At 37.6% G+C, this 25,541-nt stretch overlaps 1 protein-coding gene across 1 annotated transcript in view; it reads left to right on the top strand.

The window, feature by feature from the left end:
• The window catches only part of Cd2ap (CD2 associated protein), a 64,087-nt gene that overhangs the window by 24,808 nt on the left and 13,738 nt on the right, over positions 1-25,541 (top strand). Inside the window, exons 3-11 of the mRNA XM_051204346.1 lie at positions 1,576-1,729; positions 4,825-4,925; positions 9,194-9,314; positions 14,394-14,581; positions 17,523-17,604; positions 17,956-18,050; positions 19,610-19,714; positions 21,999-22,035; positions 23,333-23,395. Of these exons, the coding sequence (XP_051060303.1) occupies positions 1,576-1,729; positions 4,825-4,925; positions 9,194-9,314; positions 14,394-14,581; positions 17,523-17,604; positions 17,956-18,050; positions 19,610-19,714; positions 21,999-22,035; positions 23,333-23,395 (946 nt within the window). The remainder of the gene's footprint in view (positions 1-1,575; positions 1,730-4,824; positions 4,926-9,193; positions 9,315-14,393; positions 14,582-17,522; positions 17,605-17,955; positions 18,051-19,609; positions 19,715-21,998; positions 22,036-23,332; positions 23,396-25,541) is intronic.

Here is a 25,541-nt window from a genome sequence, read left to right on the forward strand (position 1 = left end):
AGCCTTGGATCATCAGCCTTCCAGCCTAGTTGCTCTTAGTCTCTATGACTCTTAAGGCCTCTTCATTGTCATGCCTCAGCAGTATGTAGTGCCACCTTTGCTTCTCAGAAGTTTTGCGCCGTGTTGTTTTCCAGTCAGGTTGTTCATTGTCTTTTGTGTTCCTTCCCTGTACCTTGCTCCCTGTTACCAACTCACTTGTCTCAGTGGAAGGAGTCAGTTCTATTTCCCTACCATGTGGGTACAATACGGAGAGTTAAAATCAGCTTGTCAGGGTAGGTGGCTGGTGCCTTTACCCACTGGCCATCTCACCGGCCCTGTGGTTGCTGTGTGAAGTTACCCTGATTGGCTAAATGTGTTAGGTGGACTGACATTTAGTAACTTTGGGTGGTGGGACAGAGGCTGAAGACAGGACATGGACTGAGGTCACTTCCAGGGCTGCCTCTCATACTGAGCTTTTAATCATTGAATATGGCATGGCTTCATGTTTATGTGGTCTTTTGTTTGTTCTAGTAAAATCCATACTTTTTACAGGTTTCTTTTGTTTTTTTGAGAGTTTCTGTGTGTAGCCCCGGCTATCCTGAAACTTGCTTTGTTCATTAGGTTGGCCTGAACTCAGAGATCCGCCTGCCTCTGTCTCTTGAATACTGGGTTTAAAGGTGTGTGCCACCCCTGCCCAGCATTCATTTTACTACACCTGTGAATTAGAGCAGGGAGCCACTAAATTAAAACTATAGGATAGAATCTAGTCATTGGTTTGTGTATGACTAGTGTTGTAAGGTTGCTAACTAAAATTTTTATAACTGCATGGGGGAAATTAAGAAAGTATTAAAAAATCTCCTGTTTTTTTTTTTTTTTTTTTGTTTTTGCTTTTTGTTTTTGGAAATAGGACCTCACATAGTCATGTTGGCTTTGAACCCACTGTGATCTCATAGTGGAAGATGGCCTTGAACTCCTGATTCTTTTGCCTCTAACTCCCAAGTGCTGGGGTTTCAGGTGTGGACCATCATGCCCAATTTGGTTCATGAGTACTTTTAGAATAAGTTTGAGTTAATTATTTAAATAATATGACTGCATTTGAATTACATATGATAAAACTCAGTTTGGAAAGAGATTGCATGGCCTAGAAGCCATAAACATTTAGTATATAGTGCTTTATAGAAAAAAGTTGTGTACCCTTGACTTGAAACTATTGGGTTATTTGTTTGGTGTTTCAGGATTTTCTTATGTATGTTAGTGAGGGTGGGTTGCAAATCTCCTTTACCTTTTCTCCAGTTTTAATAAGATGCAAACTTATACAATGTCATGCTTGGCAAATGATCTGCATTCTTCATATATATATATCTGAGTACAACAAAAGCTTTAAAATGAGTTATGCCATGATTTATTTAGTAATTCCTGTAAGGTTTGTCTTGGCATCTTACATTTGAGAAACAGAGAAGGGTGTCTGAGGAGGGAGGATTACTGTGTGTTCTAGACTAGCCTAAATTACATTTAAAAAGATTTAGAAATGTTTAAGAATGTAAATTGAATAAGATATACTTAAATTTTTCCTTTTACTGATTTCCCTTTTTGTAGGAAATTAAGCGAGAGACAGAACCCAAGGATGACAATTTGCCCATCAAACGGGAAAGGCATGGAAATGTAGCAAGTCTCGTACAGCGAATCAGCACTTACGGACTTCCAGCTGGAGGAATTCAGCCACACCCACAAACCAAAACTATTAAGAAGAGTATGTCAACAATTTCTTTCCTAGCTAGTTATGTCAAAATAAGATATTTATGACTGCCTATAAATTCAGAAAGACGGGTTCAGTCTTTTACAGCCAACTGCAGTAATTAAGTTAGTATCATGTACTGATGTTTGGCATACATAGTTTTTATGGTTGGTCACGTTGAGTCAATAACATTAATCCAGCTTGAGTAGCTGGTGGCCATATACAGGAATTGTAAATGAAGGCCTGGGTTTATCTCTTACTGTGTTTTGAATGACTAACACATTGATTGTATTTAATAGATAGTACTTACTAGATGTTGAGGTATCTGCTAGTCTGAAATGTTTGGTAGTTTTTTTTTTTTTTTTTTTTTTTTCTTTCCTTTTCTTTTCTTTTGAAATAAGGTCTTGCTCGGTAGCTTATGTTGCCCTCACATGTGATTCTCCTGCTCTGGAAAGTTCTTTGTAAACAAGTTAGGGAAAAAATTGACGAAGAAAGAATACCATGTTTTACTGATTTTTTTTTTTTTTTTCTAAATTCATTATGTGTATGGGTGTTGAGTGTGGAGACCAGAGGACAACGTTACAGATTTGATTCTTCCAGCTTTATATGGGCTATAGGTATCAATCCTAAGGTACCAAAGGAAAGTTTCCTTGATGATGGGTGAAGACCTCTGTGGGTATAAAGACAAATGTTTATAGATTGATTTTAGGGATTATGTTGGTTTAGTAAATTAGTGGTGGTAGATTCTTTTCCAGTAACCCTGATTTCATTTGTACTGAATGGTTAGGGTTTCAGTAGCAGGCATGGTTTACCTTGGCGGCCTCCAAGTTTTCCAGTAACCCTGATTTCATTTGTACTGAATGGTTAGGTTTCAGTAGCAGGCATGGTTTAACTTGGCCTCCAAGGTACTTGTGCACTGTTATACCTTCAGGGTTATTGTGCCAACACACTTTAAATTGTAGAACTCTGATTTCTTTTATGGCCTCAGATTTACTTGTTCTTTTTTTTTTTTTTTTTTTTTAAACTTCATTTAAGGAAAGAGGCAACAATGCCATTCTCAAAGACTGTCATTTAAAAGTACCAGCACTTGGGACACAGAGGCAGGCAGATCTCAGTGAGTTTGAGGCCAGCCTGATCTACAAAGTGAGCTCCAGGATAGCCAGGACTGTTAGACAGAGAAACCTGCCTCAACTCCCCCCACTCCCTCCCCCACACCCCAAAAAAGATGTATTAGCCGTGCAAACAATCACACTAAATACTAAATTTTCTAATTTTTTTTTTTCAAGCCTGTTAAACTCTATGTGGGAGATAGTTCAGTTTGATTTATTAAGAAAAGTAGGTATTTTTAAAAATGCATATTCTTGTGTCTGTCTCTCTGCCTGTCCGGCTGCATTCCTGCCTGCCTGCCTGCCTGTCTGTCTGTGTGGTGAGCCTGTTATTTGAATATGCAGCTCACTCATGTAGGGTCGGATACATTTGTTCTTTGAGTAAGCATTGGTACAAGTCCAGTGGTTTCCTAGGAAGGTTAGAAGAGAAATCATAGCTTTCCCTTTGTGCCACTGATACCTAGTCTTAACAGGAGTGTGTGATTGTACAAGATATTGTGAAGACTGATAGAGAGGACACATATAGTTGTGATGGAAGCAGAAATGGTATTCCTCTGATCTGCTGCTGCGATTGTAATCATTCCTGCCCAAGGGTGGGACCTCAGATCTCCCCTCCCCTGGTGTACACGCTTGCTTGGAATGTGCTTTACTTCCTTTGAAAAGTCACTTGTACTGTATACCAGTATTGCAGGAATGGTTGCAGCTGGAGCTTTGCAAAAGTCCTCTTAGTTTTAGGTGCAGACAGAAATGAAGGAGAAAGAATACATCCAGCCACAGTTTCTCTGACAACTTTAGCTGAGAACCAGTGGGCAGTGCTAGACTGATGGTGCAGTGACATTGCTTGAAACTGCCCCAACACACCGATGTGGGTTGAGAAGACAGCTTGGAGCTCTTTTCTTCATCTTGTTAGAGACAGGAACTTGCTGTGTGGAACTGAGAGCTGAGCAGGATCTACACACTCATCTCAGTTGATGGGTTCCCTAATCAGTTTGGTTTTTGTGGCTAACACCTTGCCCCTCACTCTGCATCCCTTATCTGGAATTCTCACAGTATAGCTCTGTTGGTGGGTTTGTATCAGTCAGTGTCTTTCCCTGAGCCAAGTCTGACCCTCTGAAACATGGCATTCCAAGAAGCCTCCGGGTTACTGCATCCTGTGGAATTGCTGGGAGATGAAGTCTTTTTCCTAACACTATTCTAGTGGATAAATTCAGATTCTCTTTAGAAATTAGGCTCCCAGGGTTGTGAAACTTCCAATTAGGTAGGAGTGCCAGTGTCTATCTGTGCTGATCGTTTTCTAATTCTCTTTCACCTTTAATCCAGCAGAAGGGAGAGGGTCTCAAGTTGCCGAGCTAGGGACACAGGTGTTGGGATACTTTTTTCTTTTACTATGCAGCTGTCCCCAAGGCTCCTTGACTTTACAACACTGTCATTTTTCTATGGTTGAATGCCAGTTTGCCATCTCAACATGCAACTGTATAGCTGTTACCTGTAGCCGGCCTGCTTCTTCCCTATTTCTCTCCCTTTCCCCGCCCCCTTTTTTCTATTTTGAAGGAGCATGTGATGAGTGCTGGCTGCTTCTGTTCAGCCATCTTACCATCCCTTCAACACTTACTTAAAATAGTACATTTTAAATATTCTTAGGCGTTGATCAGGAAGTAATCTGAAAATTACTACTGAGAGGAGCTTGCCTACAATAATTTTATTGTCAAAATGTATTTGTAGTCTTAAAAGTGGGTTGTGGATATTTTGCTTTTGTGTAATTGAAGAGATCAGGTATGTCCCTGTTTTCTATGCCCAGAAGCCTTACACTTCATCTGGGGATGAGCATATTATGTTGTGGGAGAATTGTTTTAAAACAGTCACCCAATGCTGTTTGTGGTTTAAAGACTTACATACTCGTTTTCTTTCTTCTACACATCCTGTAACTGTAATTGTATATGTGAATAAAGGTGCTATTTAGAAAAATACCTTTCTTAACCTATTTTTAAAAATGATTTCTTCCAGAGACAAAGAAGCGTCAGTGTAAAGTTCTTTTTGACTACACTCCTCAGAATGAGGACGAACTGGAACTGGCAGTGGGGGACGTCATTGATATTAATGAGGAGGTAAGGACCTTAAGGGTGTGTACACTCGCAGTAGTGCAACAGCTTCTAGAAGAGGGCTTTCTGTCAATAAAATTTGAAGACAGTCTTTTTTAGTTGTCTTTGCTATATACTATTTGTTAAGCTTAATGTTCTGTTGACAAGATTGCTCACCTAAACCTGGCTACCTGAGTTCCATCCTTATCACCCACATAAAGGTGGAAAGAGAGAATTGACTCTGCACCACTGCCGCCTGACCTGTGCGTGTGCAAACCCATACGTACACCATGCACACAGAGCAGTATAATAATCCTAAAGTAAAATTATTCATTATTTAAATAGCCCCAAACACCAGAGAGCCTTATCTTGATTCTATGTTGCCATAAGACAGTAACAGAACAATTTCCTTTTGCATGACGTAGGAGTGCAATGCATAAATTGCTTTAAAGTCTGTCATGTTTGAATTGTTGTATTTAAATACTAGCCAGGTATATATTTTTCACATTTTAGTACTAGAATGAGGTATGAGAATATTTTTAATTTCTCACATCTGTTTTTGTCATTGAAGAACTATGAAATGTTTTGCTGGGCAGTGAAGATACTGTTTTCAAAGAGAGTACTTTGATAAAATATATTGTAGCAGGAATTGATTTTGTGTCATAATGTCTCACTGTCATTGAGTCTATAATAACTTCGAGGAAACCTATACGAAAGGCAGTCTGATCTACTCTGTCTGATGACACCACCAGTTAATGTTTATTTGGAAGTATTGTACTAAATAATTTTCACAGTTATTTCCTTTAATCTTGAAACAGTCTAACAGAAAGGAATATTTATCTTCATTTCTCAGGGGTATTTTGGTTGTGAGCCTAGCCTCTAACGGCTGAGCCATCTCTCCAGCCCCCTTTCTCAGATGTGGAGATTGAGTCACATTGTTTATTGTTTTTACTCATGATCCATAAGAAGCTACCCCAAAACCTGTGGCAAAAACAACTGTTATCTTGTGGGTTGTATGGCTCAAGAATGCACATAGAGCTCAAAAGGATTGGCTTGTCTGTTCTGTGCTATCTAGGGCCTCAGCTGCAATGGTTCAGGGTAAGGGCTTGGTGAGAGCCTTTGCAAGAAAGCCCCTTTATTCACACCCAATGGCTGATAGTCTTGAAGACTAGAACTGCCTCTTGGACAGCTATTTAGTGTTCTTTCCATTTGGGTTGGATTTCTTAGAGTATGGAGTATCTGGGTAGTTGATCTTACAATCTTGAAATGGTCACGATTCCGAAACCTCTTGACTACTTACATAAAAATCAAAAAGCTTCAGATTTTGGGTAAAGTTAATGTAACTGTTCTGTAGTCAGAAATCTGAAACACATTTTGAGCAGAGGGTGCTTATTTTGATTTGCACAGCAGTTTCACAACTCTCAATGCTACTATATCAGCAAATAGGGTGAAGTGCCTTTTACAGTCTAGCCTTGGAAATGACAGCTACTTACAAACCACTTAGAAGCTGTCAGGAGTGAAGGGGGAGAGCTCAGAAATGAGCAGTTGTTGATGGGAATCGTGTCAAGACCATATTTGTGGTGTGAGATAACCTTAACTTTATATGTGCCTGACATGCAGTGGCCTGAATCTGAATGTGTGTGAATTTGAATCTTGTCTTGTTGTGTCTGTCTTGAAGGTCTCCCCACATCCCCCATGGCGGATATGAACCATGGTCTTGTGCATAGTGGGCCTTTGGTTTTTTGAGCCAGAGTCTGACCATGTATCTCAGCCAGCTTCACAGTTGTAGTCTTTCTTTTCACCTTCTGAGCTCTGGAATTACGCATGTGTCAGCAGGCCAGACTGTGCAGTCTGTTTTCAAATGATTGTTTGCTTTTTGTTTGGTTGCTTCTTAGAGACTAGGTCTCGTAGCCCACGCTGGCCTAAATTGGTCTTACTGCTCTCGCCGCCTCAGTGATGGGATTACAGGCGTGGTCATCATGTCCAGTTCATTATTGCTATGCTTGAATGTGTGTTCTTAACCACTCTTCTTCCCAAGAATTTCTTAATTAAATAGCTTCTAACAACTTGCTGGTATTTGGAGTTTAAATAATACTAATGTTTTTCTTTGTATGTGTTTCTTCCTTAATTACATAGCACACGTGACTCCTATAATTTTTAATTTTTTATCTTAGTTTTTTCTTCCTTCTCTTTCTTCCCTCATTCTTGGAGGCAGGATCTCACTCTGTAGCCCACTTTCTGGAGCTCACAATTTAGCTTGGTCTGGACTTCCATTCAAAGCAACTCCCTTCCTACCCTGTATCCTGAGTGCTATGGTCAGACATGAGTCATCATGCCCAGTTTCATATTGCCTTAAGTCTGCTAAAGCCCCTGAGCTCTTAATGTTTTCTGCTTTACATCGCTGTCCCAAACATGCTGTGTCTAGCTGTTTGTGTTTCAGATATCCTGTCTGTAAATCATCTTGTGTTTTGATGTGACTATTTTTTCTCACATGCTTTTTATCTAGAAGATTCTTATTTAGGCTTAATGTTGAGTTTTTTGGTCACTTGTTTTTAGGGGAGAAGACTCTGATATTTTCAAGCATATGCCCCTATGCTCCTAGCACTTTGTACCCACTTTGATTGCAGCATTTATTTTTACAGATCATTATTGTTAGTTTTTTGTTTGTTTTGTTTTTTGAGACAGGTACTCACTACGTAATTTTTGCTGACTTGGGACTAAAATACTGGCTGTCTCTTTCTTCTATTGCTGGGATTAAAAGTGTGTGCTACCATGCCTAGCAGTTACATTCTATGTGTTTTCACTGCTTTCTTAGATTGTTTTATCAAGAGCCGGGATTGCTGTAGTCTAATAGTTTCCCAGTTTAGTTATTTCAGCAAAGGCAAGGAAGGGATTTCTCATTCACAAGATCTGAATCTTTTCCTAGCAGTAAGTCATGGCTTGTATATAAAGAGTATCTGTTGCGTCAATTATTTATTAAAAGTTGGTTTTCAGGTTGGGCATGGTAGCACAAACCTTTAATCTGGACAAGTGATTCTTTGTGGGTTTGAGGCTGTTTTGCTGGCATGTGTGTCTGTATGAGGGTGATGAGTCACTTGGAACGGGAGGTACAGATGGTTGTGAGCTGCCATATGGGTGCTGGGAATTGAACCCTGGTCCTCTGGAAGAGCAGCCAGTGCTCTTAACCACTAAGCCATCTCTCCAGCCTCTGTTAAAGAATTTGATTAATGTGAATTTGAAAGTGAATTTTTTCAGGGTTGGAGAGATAGCGCAGCATTTCAGAGCACTGGCTGCCATTCTGGAGGACCCCAGTTCACTTTCCAACATTCATATGTCAGCTCACATGGTAACCCTAGTTCCAGGGCCCCTGAGGCCTTCTTATGGCCTCTGGAGCTACTACATGCATGTAGTCATATACCACATTCAGGCAAATATCCATGCACATAAAATGAACAAAATAATAAACAAAACCAAAATAATTTTTTCGTACTTTGGTTAAGAATTACTGTTTAAAAGGGGGAAATAAGATTTTTATACCACTTGGGAAATGACATCCTTAAAGATGTTTTTACATGTATTATTAAATTTAATATTAATTATATGTGTGTGTATCTATGTGCAAATATGTGCAGGTGCCTGAAGTGGCTAGAGGTTTGTGAACCCCAAGAAATGAGATGTTGTGAGCTGTCCAACATGGGTGCTGGGAATTGAACTCTGATCCCTGAGCATGTGTGTGTGTGATGTTGTGCTCATGCTATGGCACATGTATACAGATCAGAGAACTTCCAGGAGTCAGTTTTCTTACATTCTGTGGGCCTCAGGGGTCAACTTCAGGTTGGCAAACACTTTAACCTGCCCAGTCATTTCACTGGTCTGAGAAGTTACATTCTTAGAGTTACTACACTTTGCTCAAACAAATTTTTAAAGTAAAAAATATATCTTATATTTATAAAACAAGACTCAGTAATATATGGGTACTATTCCAGTCAGGAGCTGTCTGCTTTCTCAGTTATACATTATACTTTATTTGTTACTTTAATAAGAAGTATTTTCTTCATAGGTTGTAATTGATTGTAAGTTCACATTGTAAATATTACAAGAATATGATTAATTCCATACACAAGTAATCTAGTGTTCATGTAGAAATATTAATACGATTTTATCAACTTTCTTTTCAAGTTTTCTTTCTTTTTAAAGTACTTGCTTTGCATCATTATTTGCTCATTTATTTTTATAGCTCTGTGTTTTCATAGACTAAAAGAATTTTGTTATATTTGAGCTGTGAACTTTTTCAGGTAGAGGAAGGCTGGTGGAGTGGAACCCTGAACAATAAGTTGGGACTTTTCCCCTCAAATTTTGTGAAAGAATTAGAGCTCACAGATGATGGTGAAACTCATGAAGGGCAGGACGAATCAGGTAGGTGAAAGACTTCACTATTACTTTTTCTTTAGGAATTCTTCTTTTGAGTGCTGAATCAGTGTCAGTTAATCTAGTTTTAAAAAGCAAGTTATAATGGGAATCAAAGGGAAAAAAAATAACTGGTCAAATAGTTTCTTTTTCTTTCTCTGAGTTCTGTTTTACCTTTTTGTTTTTTTTGAACTGCTGAGTTTGCAAACGGCCTAGCTTAATAATTGAGAAAATTCAACATAGTGTTATTTTGGTTTCTATATTTATACAACAGATTCTGGTTTTTTGTTTTTTTTTTTTTTCCTACAGCCAAATGCCATTTAATTGTTGCTGTTACTGTGGTTGGTCTTTTGAGATAAGTTCTCTATATGTCTGACATGGAACTCACCATGTAGACAGGACCTGCTTGGAACAGCTTTCCAAGAGTGTGTCCTACCATGTGTAGCATAATACATTTTGATCTCTTGTTAATTAGAGACACAAATTCATCTTAATATGCTCACCATTCAAGAATTTGAGGAAAATTTAACCCTATTTAATACTATTTTTAAAAAATTGCTGTGATATGTAGGAAAGTTGCTTTAAAAGATGACTTAAATTTTCAAGTGCTGGTAGAATTGTACATATACCGAGGATTTTAAAAAGTTATGTTTCTATTATCTAGTAATACATAGCCTTTTTTGGGTTATATACGTATATGCATAGATTTTGAGGGGTAGTCTATAGCCTAAGGATGCCAGTTACTTTTCTTTTTAGGATCAGGATCAGTATAATGCCATGGTGTCTGTGTGTGTGTGTGTGTGTGTGTGTGTGTGTGGTACTTGTTCATGTGAGTAGTGGCAGTGAATATATGCTATCTTTGCTTTTCTGTAATTAATTAGCAAACAAGAGTAATGATTTTATCAAAAGTATTATACGCAGTTGTAGGGCAGTGTACTGTTTTGAACTATTATTTTCTCTGACTTGTCATTTTGTTGTTCTATATGTGGATGAGCAAATGGTTTGAGGTGAAACAAAAGCTGTTAATGTGTAGAGAATGGATTTCTGAGCTTTAGTGAACTAAATGACAAGAGACCTTTAGAGAAAATAAATCCCAATAATGATTGGAAATTTCTGGCTCAGCAGTTAAGAACACACACTACTCCTACTCTTTCAGGGCACTTGGCTTGGTTTCCCAGCATGCATGTTGGGCAGTTCACACAGCCTGTAACTCCAGCTCCAGAAGGACTTGGCTCCGTGGGCACCTGTACTCATGTGCTCCTACCCACCCACAAATAATTAAAATAAATCCTTTCAAAATGAAAATTTATCTACAGTTAAAATTAAATAATTGATAAAGAAATTTAGAGTTCAGTTTTGAAGTTATACTTAAATGTTGTGCTTTTAGATTTGCTATGTCAGACTTTGAAAAGAACCTTTCAGCTTTTGTCATCATTCATAATTATGTGATTATATTTGCATATAGGAAATTTGGATCCTGGAGAGCAGGCAGTCTATTGTTTTGTTTTGTTTTTTTTTAAATAATTTGTTTAGTGTTTATGGGTGTTTTGCCTGCATGTTTTGTGTATGCCACATGTGTGCCTTCTTGTCAGGGAGGCCAGAAGAGTGTTGGCTCCTTTGGGATTAGACTTAACAGGTAGTTTTATCTTGGAGAAACAAAGCATTTACCCAGATTATCCAGTTAACAGTTCACTGTGTGCTAATTATTGTTCATGTTCTCTCTACATTTGTTTCAAAAATCTTGTTAATCTTTTGAGAACGAGTATAGTCTTATAGTTACATTATCATCATCAAATCATGACACTTTATATTGATAATACTGTTTCACATGTAGTTCATGTAAGGACTTCTTTAGTTGTTCTTTTATGCTTTTATAATGATTTCTTTTTAACATAGGGCCATAGATATGGTTTACTTTTCGTCTTTCAACCAGTTCCTTTATCTTCTGTCTGCTTTTCTGGGCATTGAGACTTTGATTTTTGAGTGGGTTCAGTACATTGTTGTTCATTTAGTATCTGCTGCACTTAGGCTCTGGGGATCCCTGTAGATATCAAAATCAGAGGACACTAATTTCTTTCTAAAACCACGTAGAATTTGCATATGATTTAGCCACATCAGATTGTGTATGTTAAGTAATTTCCAGTTTTACTTATAATGCCCAAAACAAAGTAAATAGTTGTTACATTGTATTTATAAGGAAAAACAAGAAACAGTCTGTAAAGGTGTAGTTATCATAAATATCTCTAGCATCTCTTTCTCTCTCCTCTCTCTCTCTCTCTCTCTCTCTCTCTCTCTCTCTCTCTCTCTTCTCTCTCTCTCTCTCTCTCTCTCTCTCTCTCTCTCTCTCACACACACACACACACACACACACACAGACACACACACCCCTCCCTAACCACATTTCCACTTTTTGGTTGAACCTGGATACAGAAGAGTTGGGTATAGAACTTCCATGGATACTGTGACCTCATGTATCTTTGCTTGGAAGGCTTTTTTGAAGTATTCTTAAGGCTTCTAGTGTCTGACTTAGGAGTCTCAATCACTTCATTATTGGTGCCTTTTCTGACCGCTCTATAAAAACAAAACAATATAAAACAAAAGCCTCAATCCCTTCTCTTTAATTATCTTCTCTTTGATTTCATTTTGAAGCAGAATTTACTCTTCCTTATTTGCACATACATACACACAGGCGAACTACTAAGTTAAAAAATATATTTTTTAATCATTCCCAAAGACCTGTTTTTGTGGACTAGTGTGACATGTTGATGTCCAGTAAAAGAATAGTACTTTTTGGTATACAGAGAACTTTCTGGTCAGTTTAGAAAGTGAAATCTTAACTGTTGAGGGTATTAGTATCACTCTTGCTAAGGGTGATGAAATTGGAACTCCTGCTTATCTACTGAGTAGGAAAATCACAGTTGGGCTTCTGTTGCTTTCTTTATATTACTTGATGTATGGAAAGCATGGATAGGAAATTAGGTACTAGGCATTTCTTAGTATTGCAGCCCTGTGGTTTGCTTGTTGGGTTTTAATTTCCCTGAGTCATGACTAAGATTTTTGAACAGTGATAGGAGAGTCATTTACATTTCAATGGAAGCATGGCATTAAATCTGAAATCCAATAGTCATAGACTGAAGGGAAATCCCGCATATAAAAACTACTTAATATCCATGGTTTGTTTACCACTGGGGATTCAGTGGTGAATAACAAGCTTTTGTTCTATTCAAAATTAAAGGCTATTTATTAAATAGGTTAAAGTTAATGTAATTTGACATAAAAATATTTGTCACAAGGAACTTGAGAGCACTATAGATGTTCTAAGAGGAGGGAGGAGAACCTTTTGCAAAAGTCATCTATTGAGATCTCAAATAAGCTTCAGCAAACTTGAAGAGTGCAAAAAAAAAAAAAAACCATAGTTTTTTTTTTTTTTTTTTCATTTATTTGAGAGGATTTTGGATTATGTAGTTGAAGGCAGTAAGTATTAAGGATGGGGAGAAACTTCAGGCATTAAAAACTAAATCACAGAGGTGGCTTGAAGACAAGTGAAACGATGACATTGTTTTATTCAGTTTGATTGTTTTGGTTGCAGTGTGGAGGTGCATTGAAGAAGGCAGGGCCAGCTGAGAGTGTTTGATGATTTAGTAGAAACAGTGCTTGTCTAAACTACAAGAATGCCGTGGGTATGGGGAGCCATGGGTACAATGGGAGAACTACTAGGTTCTGTATCATAGGACCTAGTTATTATGGGATATGGAGAATGACAGAAGAAGAGTGGTCAGAGATTACCAGGTAGTCCTGGGGTTGAGGCAGATACTGTTTCTGGATTTGCGTTCAAGTGGGGAGAGAAGGTGGACTTGCTTTGGAGGTGTTGAGTTAGTGCCCTGCTAGGGAGGGAATATGGGGCTATTCAAGTAAAGACAATCAAGAGAGTCGATCTCTTGCCCCCTCTCCCTCTTTGTTCCTTCACATGAAAATGTGGGGCCATCTTTAAAAGCTTTTATATTACTGTTGTAAAATTAACAATAAACTGGATCGTTTCTATTGAGACTGGATTGTTTCTACTGAGTGTTGTATTGTGTTTTCATCAGGTGTCAGTATAATCCATAATCACAAAAGATCACATTTGAATTTTAAAAAATTGTTTTATGTCGCTATGTGGAGGTACACATGAAGTATAAATTTAGTGGAAAAAGGACAGATTTTAGGGTAAATAGTGATATAGTCATTGGATATATACACACACATACACACATATATATATATACACACACACATACGTGTGTGTGTGTGTACATTCAAACTGTAGCAGAGATATATTTAGTGAGTTATTAAAATGAGATGCTAATAAACAGTGGGACAAAACAAGATGAGAGAAAAGGAGTAAAAATAAGTAAGCAAATAAAAAACAAATAGCAAGCTAATGGATTTAAATGTCATTAATTATATTAATTATAAATGGTCTGAAAATTGAAAGGACAAGAATTGTCAGACTGATAAGTATACTATCAGAGCCTCAAAGCAGGTTACAAGAAATACAGAACCTGGTGTTCTGTGTGAGACATACTAACTCAAGGATGGTTGTGTTAATGTCGAATGGTCCTGCAGGAAGAGAAACTCTGCCATGGAGCTTCTTTATTGCAAAGTGCTCTTTCAGGAACCAGTCCACTTCTGCAAATCCTAACACTAGAGTTTGTCCTCCCCGGTTTGTGATGCATCGGTCTCCCCTAGTGGGTGCCATCTGTCAGGTGGTCCATCAACTTTCGGTACTGTTAACTTCAAGCACATGAACCTTTAGGAGACAAACCATAGCTAAGCTGTAGCACTTGCTAAGAATCTTTTGCATTAAATTTCCTGGATTTCATAGTCATAATGTCAACACAATAAGAATAGTTACTGTTTTATTCAACATAGCAACAAAAGCCAATGTAAGGTACATCCTGCTCTAGCATGGTTGAGCACCGTGCTATTTATCTTACTGTCTTAGTTCTTTTTGTTTTAATTAAGAATTAAATCTGAGAATTTGTAGAACGTGATATAAAGACTTGTATATTTGGGTGTCATTCTTCATAAACAAAATTATTTTTTTAGAAATAGCTTTGACTGGCTCTACCTCACCTGTACTGTCTCCGGGGAATGGGAGTGAAACTGCTCCTGGAACACTTACCCAGCCAAAGAAAATTCGAGGAATTGGATTTGGAGATATTTTTAAAGAAGGCTCTGTGAAACTTAGGACAAGAACATCCAGTAATGAAACAGAAGAGAAAAAACCAGAAAAGGTGTGTACTAGTTTGGTTCTCTGTTCCTATAATATATACCGACCAAAACTGACTTGGAGGGAGGAAAGAATTTGTCTGGCTCACATGTTCCTAACAGTCCACCATTGAGGGAAATCAAAGCAAGACTCAAGCACGAATAGAGGCAGGGACCCTCAGCTGGACTGGTCCCTTTCACACCAGTCAGCAACCCAGAAGATGCTTTAAGGCCATGACCCACAGGCTAGTAAACGGAAGCAATTCCTCAGGTGAGCTTCCCTCTTCAGTGATGCTAGCTTATGTTAAGTTGACAAAAACTTAACTGTCACAGGTAGTCACAGTTAACTGTCACAGATAATCATAGTTAACCATCGCAGGCAATCATAGTTAACCATCACTGGCAGTCATAGTTAACCATCACAGGTGCCATAGTTAACTGTCACAGGCAATCATAGTTAACAATCACAGGTAGTAATAATGAGTTTCACTTAGATTAATTTTGTTGTTTCATTTAGCATTTTTGGGGTGAGGGTATTGGCTTTTTGTTTGTTTGTATGCTTTTTTTGTGATAAGGATTCCCTATGTAGCTGAGTCTAGCCTGGACTTCAAGGTCCTCCTGGTATCTTACCCCACATCACTAAGTTTTTTTTTAAAGTTGTAAAGGTTTGAAAATCTGTTAATTTCCCTTTAGGGGTCATGCGGCCATACTTATGAATGAGAAATTTATGGGAAACTTCTCTTGTGATTTGTAATGGCTAATACTTATATTTCAGTGTTACAAAGTTAGGGTGCTTATTAATTGATGACTCTAAGATAGATTTTTTTTTACTGGAAACCTTAGGGTTTTGTATTTATAGTGTATTTATATTTATAATGTAAATATAAAAAGGGAAATATTTCCTTTTTGTCTTTTAAAGCTAAATTTTTGTTATTTTTCTTTTAATTTGAAAGCTAAAAGTGAACTAAAGTGAATTCAAAGCGAAATACTAAATACCTAAGTGTTACTTAACTTTCCTCTGGATTCTCAACAATAGCTAACTTTACTAACCTCACTTCTCAGTGTTTAGATAATCTTACTAGCATTTTACTGGCATTTTCAAATGACATCAAGTAAACAATCCATAATTTATAATATCTAATAAAAAGCTAAAAAGTAAGCCTTTACATTTTGTTTTGGGGGAAGTAATTACAGTCTTTCCCACTGTCTGTATTGTAGAGATACTGACTGAGCACTTGCTTCCGAAGACATGAACTTTATCTCTATAGTTCTCACTTTTAAGAAAAAGTTTTGTGTGTGTGTGTGTGTGTGTGTGTGTGTGTATTTGGGTGTAACATGCACACATTACCCCAAAGAATATCAGAAGAAGGAGCTGGACCCCCTGAAGTGAGTTACATTGTTTTTGCTCGAGCTGCTTGAGTTGGTGCTGGGAACCAAACCTGGGCCTTTAAGAGCAGTAAGTGCTCTTGCCTGCTGTACCATGGCACCAGGGACTGTAACTCTATTTGTGCCTCCTCCTCGTCTCTTAACAGTTTAAAGTATTTCACTATTTACCGCTTCAGCCACTTCCGCAGGTCTAGTTTGGATGGTGAGATACATTGTTATTTCTCCCAAGATGATAGTTTTCAGTAGTCTTCTCTGCCAGGTTGCTACATATTTTCTTATTTAATTGTGAGTTAGATTCGGGAAAGAGCACTTCTGCTTCCTGCCCTGCCCTGCCCTGCCCTGCCCTGCCCTGCTGCCCTGTCCTATCTTTGAGACTCTTGGCATTAAGATTTTGGAGTCTAGTCCAGTATGATGGCGTGTATCTTTGAATTTTAACATTCGAAGCGGAGGCAGGTGAGTCTCTCTGAGTTAGAGGCCTGCCAGGTCTCCATTTCCAGGCCAGCTAGGATTCCATAGTGAAATGCTGTCTTAAAAGAAAGATTGTAGGGTGTAGTGATTGGATTCTCAGTTTTGTGAAATGGTGTTCTATAGCTTTTTGCTCTGTAAGTGACATTGAACTAAATGATCATGGGTCTCTTTGTAGCTTCCAACCTGGATTCCAGGACTAAAATCACTGGAGCAATGGCTTAGTGGTTAAGAACACTGGCTGCTCTTCCAGAGGACCTGGGTTAGATTCCTGGCATTCACATGGTGATTCATAACCCTCTATAACTCCATTACCAGGGTGCCCACTCCCTCTTCTGGCCTCTGTGGGCACTGCATACACTCGATGTACACATATACATGCAGGCAAAACATCCATACATGTAAGAAGGAAAAAAATTAGTAGCTATCATTTGGGGAAATTTTGAGATTATTAACTTGTTAAATGCTGAGTTTTTAGTTAGATTACTAACCTGACTAAAAGGACCATTAGGAGGGCTGGGCAAGTGAAAAGGAAAACTTGGTTTAACGGTATTGTTCTCAGGCTGGAGACATGGTCCAGCAGTTAAGAATGCATATTGGTCTTGTAGAGAACCAGAACCAATATCTATGTCAGGTAACTCACAACAGCCTGTAATTCCAGCTCCAGGGATCAACACCATCTTTGGGCCTCTATGGGCTACTGAATTCACATAAACATTCACACACACACACACACACACACAGAGAGAGAGAGAGAGAGAGAGAGAGAGAGAGAGAGAGAGAGAGAGAGAAAGAGAAAGAGAGAGAGAGAGATCTTAGTAAACTTCTTTTAGACTTACTTATTTTTGTTTTATGTGTGTGGATGTTTTGCCTGTTTGTATATCTGAACCAAATGTATTCCTAATACCTTCAGAGGCCAGAAAGGACTTGGATTTTCCTGGGGTTACAGATGGTTGTGAGCCACCATGTGGGTGCTGGAAATTGAACTTGGGTCTTCTGGAAAAGCAATAAGCCCCCTTAACTACTAAGCCCTCTCTCAAGCCTGAAAAGTAAAGTACTTTAAAAAAAAAAGTTTATTTTAACTAAGCTAGTTGATGCTATCCTTTTCTCTTTTAGCCCTTAATCCTGCAGTCACTGGGATCCAGAACACAGAATTTGGAGGTGACAAAACCAGACCCTGATGGCAAGATTATTAAAGGTGAGTTCCAAAGTAGCCACTCTAGTGTAAGTATGCCATAAATTACTGAATAAGTAGAGCAACTTTTACACTGGACAAATTCCCAGAATATTAAATCCTACTGGATAAAAACACAGGAGGTTGAGATTTCTGGTGTGCTATATTCATTTAAGAATCTCTCTTAAGTAAAACGGTGTTTTGTACATAACAGACACTGAATAATATTTCAGTGGTAGGAAAATTTTTTCTTACCATTGAGTATAAGCTTTAAAATTATTGGTTTAACCTTTGATAGCTTACTTCATAGAGGCTTAATAAGTATCTGCAACATTAATCAATTTGTATGTCACATTATTTATATTCTTATTTCAGCTAAAGAATATTGTAAAACATTATTTGCCTATGAAGGAAACAATGAAGATGAACTAACTTTTAAAGAAGGGGAGATAATCCATTTGATAAGTAAGGTAAGGTATATTTTTTCAGTGAATCATCATTCATACAAGTATCTTTCAAAGTTCTTGCATTGCCTATAGAATATTAGCATCAGATGGTCTGCAACTTTGTTATTTTTGGGAACATAAATATAAGCGCTTAAAGTGATTTATTTTTAAAATTTTTTATTGTCTATATTGCTTATAATTGATATACTAAAAACCAGTGATGGGTGCTGGAGAGATGGCTTAGCAATTAAGAACACTTGTTGCTTTTGCAGAGGACCTGGGTTCAGTGCCAACCACACACATGGTTGCTTAGAGACATTGTAACTTTAGTTCCAGGGGATCAGACACCTATTTTTGACTTCTGTAGCCATCAGGCATGCATGAGGTACATAGTTCATACATGTAGGTAAAATACTCAAATGCTTAAATAAATCTTAAAAAGGAAAAAGAAAGAGAAATGACCAGTGATTATAATGTTTATTTTTATTCCTTTATTAACTCTAAGAATTGGGCAATTTAATGTTCATTAGTAAGTAAAAGGTCAGGAGACTCGTCTTCCTGTGGGAAAAGGTCTGAGAACAATTTCTCCTTCCACCCTGTGGATCCCTGGGTTTGAACTCAGGTTATTGATAGCAGGCGCCTCTGCCTGCTGTGCCGTCTCACCAGCCTTGTTACACCTATTTTAAAGAAACGATTGTATAAATTAGAATAAATTCTAAGGGAAATAAACAAAAACCCAAAGCCTCCTGGGTTTTAGGTCTTGTGAGATAATATTAAATATCTACTTTTGTTGTAGCCCCGTGAAATATTTGGTGTTCAAGTTCATCTTACTGTTTTAAGTTAACTGTTAAGATTTGGCTTAGTGTGTGTGATTTTTTTTTTTTTCTTTTTTCTTTTTTCCTTTTTTAGAAATGTATTTATTGTGTACATGTAAAGTGTATGTATTAGGAATACAAAAAATATTCCTAAGCATCTCACTTAGGAATCCATATGATAGATAAAGCATCTATAGTCCATTGATTTAACGTCACCCCTGTAATTTTTCATTTTCATAGTTTAGACTGATAAAACTTAATACTTTATGTAGGTAGTCATTAAAAGTATTATTTTCTAAAGCTGTTAGATAAGTGATTTTAGGATATGCATATAAAATGTTAATATAGTAAAAATTTAGGAATTCTTACTTTTTCCTCTTTTTTCTTAACTATTATATTTTTCTCTTCTTTACTTCCCCTGTCCCCTATGAGAACATTTTAACTTACAGATTACATTTTAAAAATGATTTATTTTAAGGGTATGTAGTACTGGGATTTGAGGGTATGTCGCACTATACCTGGGTGTTAAACCCAGTTTTCTAACTCCTGCTGTGCTGGGAACATTTTTCCCTAGGAAAGATTTACTGTTTGTTGAGGTTGCCCAACCTAGTCCAAGCCCTTCAAAGATAATGGAATTCATCCTAGCTCATTGTGAATTTCCTCTCATTTAGCGGTAACTGTTAGCTCGTGCCTAACAAGCTCTTCACCCCCAAAAAGGAAAGACAATCCAAGGCTTCCATTCATGTGACTGTCTGGTTTGCATTTCAGGAGACTGGAGAAACAGGCTGGTGGAAGGGTGAACTCAATGGCAAAGAAGGAGTGTTTCCAGACAACTTTGCTGTTCAGATCAATGAACTAGATAAAGACTTTCCAGTAAGAGTCTGTGCTTTTTAATGATGATATTCTTTTTCAAAAATAGTTGTTTTACATTGCTACTGAGTAAATTTCATAGTTGTAGACAGAATTTACATGTATACAGAAGGGTATCCTCCATTACGTAGTTTCATTAAAGCATATACTTAAGTAAAATTTGATTTTCCCTGAAACATTATTTTATTTCAGTCTTATGTTTTAGTCTTGATATCAAGTATATGTATTGAAGGTCAGCTGTGACACCCTCCCCCTACTTCCCCCCCAATCCCTGCCCCAGACAGGGTTTCTCTGTGAACCAGGCTGTTCTTGAACTCACAGAGATTCACCTGCTTCCCGAGCACTGGGATTAAAGGTGTGTGCCCTCATCGCCCTGCTCAGCTGTGACTTCTTTACCTTTTCTGCTTTTCAAAAATAGCTGGCTTTATATAAGTTGAATAGAGTCTTAATTTTCTGAATGAAATTTAAGTAAATGAAAGTGTCAGTTTATTTTATGGCATTGTGAAGCTGAGTGCTTGCCTCCTTATACATGTAATATTTCTATATTAATTCTCAGAGGGAAATGAGTGAAACTAAATCATTCATTAGTTAGTACTAGACACGTTTTTGTCTTTTCATGCCTTGACAGTTTCACCACATGCAAGATTTCCTGAGCTTACAAATTAGAAGGCAAAGCAGTTAGGTGTGCACAGCAAAATAGGCTGTCATGTTCAGTTCAAGCCCATGCAGAGCGTGCTAATCCTTTGTAGTCTTCAATCACGTTAATTATTGGCAATTTCTTTATAGACACTGAGGCTGTCTGAATCCTTTCTTTGCTACATTGCATTCAGTTTTGATTTGCTTCCAGTCTACTTTCATTCTTTCCTTATTGGGCACTGTTTTTTCCGCATTTATTGTATTGCTTACTAGTTACCCTTAATCTGGAACAACACAATTGAGGATGTTAGAAACTTTTTAAGACACTAAATTAAGTCCTAAAAGTGAATGAATGCTTAGAAATTGAGAGGAAAGGAGGCCTTTGTTTTTAACTGTGTCTGTGAGTTCTTTAGACTTAGAAGGAAAGCTAGGTTTATCATTACGCTTTTGTTTTTTAATTTCTCATAAGTACTTTTAGGTTGTTTTAACTTATTCTTTCACAGTTTTGTACATATGTAATACACATTGATCATATTCCCCTGCCTACCCTCTTTTATCACACACCCCCTTCTCACCTAGTCCTTCTTGCCAGCAAGTCCTTTTCATTGCTGCTTGTTATCAACTGTATTTAGTTATCGTTGACTGTGAATGAGGTTTATTTGCTTGAACCTTGAGCAAGGGCAAATTACCACCACAGAGGAATGACACCTCATACCCAGAAACCATCACTGCCTCTAGCTTCTCTGGCTCGTGAGGCCTCCGAGCCCTCCTCAGGGCATGGTGGATGTAGTGCTGATGGTCTCAGTCTCAAGCACATACCCACTGCTGCATGAGGCCATGGATGAATGCCCTCATCATATCCAAAAGCCAGCTCTTCTCAGGACCCCTCTTATGTTCGTTCTTTCTACTGTGGCATCTCTGACCCTCGGTGGGGATAATACACATGAATAGCTTGGTGCTGAGTGCTGAAAAGTAGTTTATTCTTAGCACTTTATCCTGTTACAAGTCTCTGCGTTATGTATAGCTTGCCGAAAGCAGAATCTGCTCTAATTAAGGCAGAGAGCAACACTATGAGTATAAATAGAAGTATTTAAAAGGCAATTTTATATATCATCCATATAGAAAAATATCAGTAGTAATTTCCCCCTGGGACCCATGTCCTCCCACTCTGTGTGCTTTTGACCAGGTTTGTAGTACCTAACATGAGTTCCTGTGGTAGAGCAGGCATAAATCCAAGTAGAAGGTGCTTGGTTTCCGCTGTACAGTCATGCCAGTACAGCAGTGGGCTCAAGGCCAGCCTTACCTTCCTTCACCTCCTTACCCACTCCGTTCCTCTATCCCTGGGTGAAGAAGGGGCAAATTGATGTTTAAAAACTAAAACTAATTAGTCGAGGTTAAAAAATTTGGCTCACCAAGATTCCTTGGTTTTGTCCAATTAATTGATTTGTTTGTTTGTTTTAACTTTTGATCCAGGAATCTGTTTGGTTATCATAATATTTTTTTTTTCCAGTGGCCTTCCCTAGAATTTTTAGCTTCTTAGTATTTTATTGTTCTTGGCAAGATTGAGGTGAGAAACAATATAATTTGGATTAATTTATTTTAACTTAAATAACTAATTTGTTTTAACTTTTTTTTTTTTAACCCCTCTCAGAAACCAAAGAAACCGCCTCCTCCTGTAAAGGGCCCAGGTTTGTTTAAAAAAAAAAAAAAAAAATGTATTATTTAGTTTGGTACTTTTTTAAGTTACAAATAATAAGGTTTAGTTTAATATAAACAATTGAATTTTATTACTAACAAAACCAGTTAAAGTGAATATTAAGTTATTTTAGATCTATGTAAAATTAAATGTTCACATGCATTATTCGTCATCATTTTTAAAAGTACAAATGATATAAAGATCCTACTCAGGTATTGGTGGTGAATATCTATAATCCTTACATTTTTAGGATTGTTAAGTTCAGTGCTAGCCTGCCTATATATTTATATCCTGTCTCCAAAAATAAAATGAGGAACTTAGAAATAATTTGGATACTTTGCAGTAATAGAACTATTGAGTTAATACAGTTAATCATGTTTAAACCTGTTTTAGAATGACTTGGCTAAAATATATATTCCACTTAAATTTTACGTGTGTGGTGGTTTTGCCTGCATGCCTGTTTGCCCACCATGTGCGTGCATTGCCTATAATGCCAGAAGAGTGCGCCAGATCCACTCTCGGCCCAGAGTTAAAGATGAGTGTAAGAGCTGCCACATTGGAGCAGGAATTGAACTCTGAGTCTTCTGGAGGAACAGCCACTTCTCTTAAGTGCTCTGATTGTGCTCTACTCTGATTGGTTGGTTGGTTGATTGATTGATCAATCGATTGGAGACAGGGTTTCACTAAGTAGACCTGGCTAGTCTGGAACTCATTATGTAGACCCGGTTGACTTAACTCAGAGAGATCTGCCTGCGCTGCCTCTGCAATGCTGGGATTAGAGTTGTGTGCCATGACAACTGGCTCCATAGTCTACTTTTTTATTCGTATTTAATTTGAACAAATGCTTCTATAGAGAAAGTATTCCTAGATACCCAAACACAGTTTGGAGGTTTTGTGCATTTCTTTTGTTTTGGGTTTTTCTTTGATTTTGGTTTGTTGAGACAGGATCTCACTGTGAAGTCGAAGATGAAATGTGTGCTAACTAGACAGCCCATGTTAGCCTCAAACTTATTTGCCTCTACCTCCTAACTGCTGCAATTTCAGATGTGTTACAATCATGCCATCCCTATTATGGCTTTACAACTGAAATAAAATGTAATCTTATGAGTATAGATGCATTCATAAGATAAACATGCCAAATCAAGGAACATTAATGTTGTTAATCCAAGTAGAGATGAAATTAGTTTGAATGCTGGTGTTTCATTGAGTCCCAGAAATTACCATCTTTTTGTTCTCTTCTTGTGTATATTTTTTAAAAGTTAGTATTCACTTTTTTCTCTACCTCCCAGCTCCAAAGCCTGACCTGTTAGCTGCAGAGAAGAAAGGTTTTCCTCTAAAGTCTGAAGAAAAAGGTAAGGCTGATTTCTCCCTTACCCAACAAATCGTTTCTTTGATTGTCTTTTAAAGAAACATGACCATCACAATAGATCATTTCTTTATTCACTTGTTGATACTTTTCTGTGCTAAGAGTTTTCTAGGGATGAGTGTTGTGTCAAACTGATAAAAAATTAAATCTTTCATCATACTGATAATTTATATTCATTAAGAAGTAAACGAATCCTTCAGTAAAATGTAGTATTTAACTATTGTCTCACATATAAAAGTAAAGTACTCAGTGAAAATAAATTTTAAAATGGTTTTAGAATTTAATTGTGGAGATTACTAGGTGTTCTTTAATCTCATAGTATATGAGCTTGTCAAGTTTTTCCTAGATACCATGTATTTTGTCAACACTTTATATTGTTGTTAAATTTAGGAAAATAAGACTTTACCTGTACAAAAAGGTCTGTGGTACCTGTCTCTAATAGATTGGGCACAAACTGGACTTTTACTTCAGGATGCTTTTATTTGTATGGCCAATGTTAGTCTATCATTATTTCTTGCCTGAATTGTTGTGTATTTTTAACTGATTTCTCCTACTTTTAACTCCTTATCTGGATTGTACTTCATAGTATATTTAGAGTCATCTATCTATTTTCCTTCTTCCTACTACATAATTTTTGAGTCACAGAAAGTCAAACTAAGACCAGCAAGATTGACTCAGTAGGTAAAAGTACTTTGCTGCACAAACCTGATGATCTGAGTTTGATGCCTGAAATCTACATCAAGGTTGTCTATGACCCCCCCCCCACACACACACACATGTACTGTGGCATGTGCAACCCCCTATCTTGCATACACATACTCAGAAATAATGAGAGGGAAGAAAGGGCAATTAAAACAAAAATATAAGTTCTCTTACACATTTTCCTACGTAAACATTCTGCATCATAGTAGTGTGCTATTATGACTGGTGGTTATAATTATAATCGACATGCCAAGAGTTCATAGTTTACTGTGTGTTGTAAATTCTGTTGTCTGTACAAATGTGTGGTGGCATGGACCCGCCATTCTGCCACCATAGTAGTTTCATTGTCCTGTACCTCGCTGTCTCAGGCCTCCCTCCAGACTAACTTTCGGCAGTCACTTTCCCCTCACTTGCTCTATACCTTTACAACTCCCATTAATTGAAATGTGTGGCCATTTTCATTGGTTTCTTTGATTTACTGTGTATGTAAAGTCCTACCCATGGTTTTTCATGACTTGGTATCTCATTTGCTTTTACTACTGTTTCATAATGAATGTTTGGGTTGGTTATAAGTTTTTGCAGTTATAAGCAAAGCTACTATAAACATATATTCTGATTTTAGTTTGAACATACATTTTAGTTCTTTTAAATAAATACCAAGGATGAAATTGCTGGGTCATTTGATAGGGACCAGTTTAGTTTTCATATTCCTTCCTTCCGTTCTTTTTTTTGTTTGTTTTTTTGAGACAGGGTTCCTCTGTATTGCTTTGGAGACTGTTCTGGGACTTGCTCTAGACATAGGCCTTTAGGATGCTAAGTCAGTTGTACAGAGTGCCTGAGTATTGGGTTCTGCACAAAAGGAGCATTTGGGGATTTGCTTTGGGATTATTGTGAGATTTTGCCTGAACACTGTGCATCTTAACAGATGCAGGAAAAGGTGGAGTTAGGGGACAAGTCATGTCATGTGACTTAGATGTGGGCTGAGAGAGGCATTGTGAACACCCCGAATGCCAGAGCTGCAGATCTGAGTTCAACAGGCAACAATCCCATACTGTTTTGTCCCAGGGCAAAGGATCTTGTCAGGAACACATGATGAGAAATAGGATAGCAAGGCAGAAAAACTCCCAAGAATGGGAGGAAGCAAAGTGTCCCATATGCTGTCTTCTATGAAATAATTTTCAGTATTTTCTAGAAATTTAGATTCAGCTAGCTGTTACAGCCCTATGGTCAGAAATAGGAAGGTATGTGATATTTTGCTGTATTTTGAGGCCATGTGAAAATAGATTTTTAGTTAGGCATGGTGGCACATGCCTACAATCCCAGCACTTGGGAAGCAGAGGCTCTCTGTGAGATTAAATGCAGGCTGTCTACATAATGAGTTCCAGTACAGCCAAAGGCATATAGAGAGATCTTGTCTTAAAAACAAAAAA

The sequence above is a fragment of the Phodopus roborovskii genome, unplaced genomic scaffold (genome assembly GCF_943737965.1).
Source record: "Phodopus roborovskii unplaced genomic scaffold, PHOROB, whole genome shotgun sequence".
In the NCBI taxonomy this organism is placed as follows: domain Eukaryota; kingdom Metazoa; phylum Chordata; class Mammalia; order Rodentia; family Cricetidae; genus Phodopus; species Phodopus roborovskii.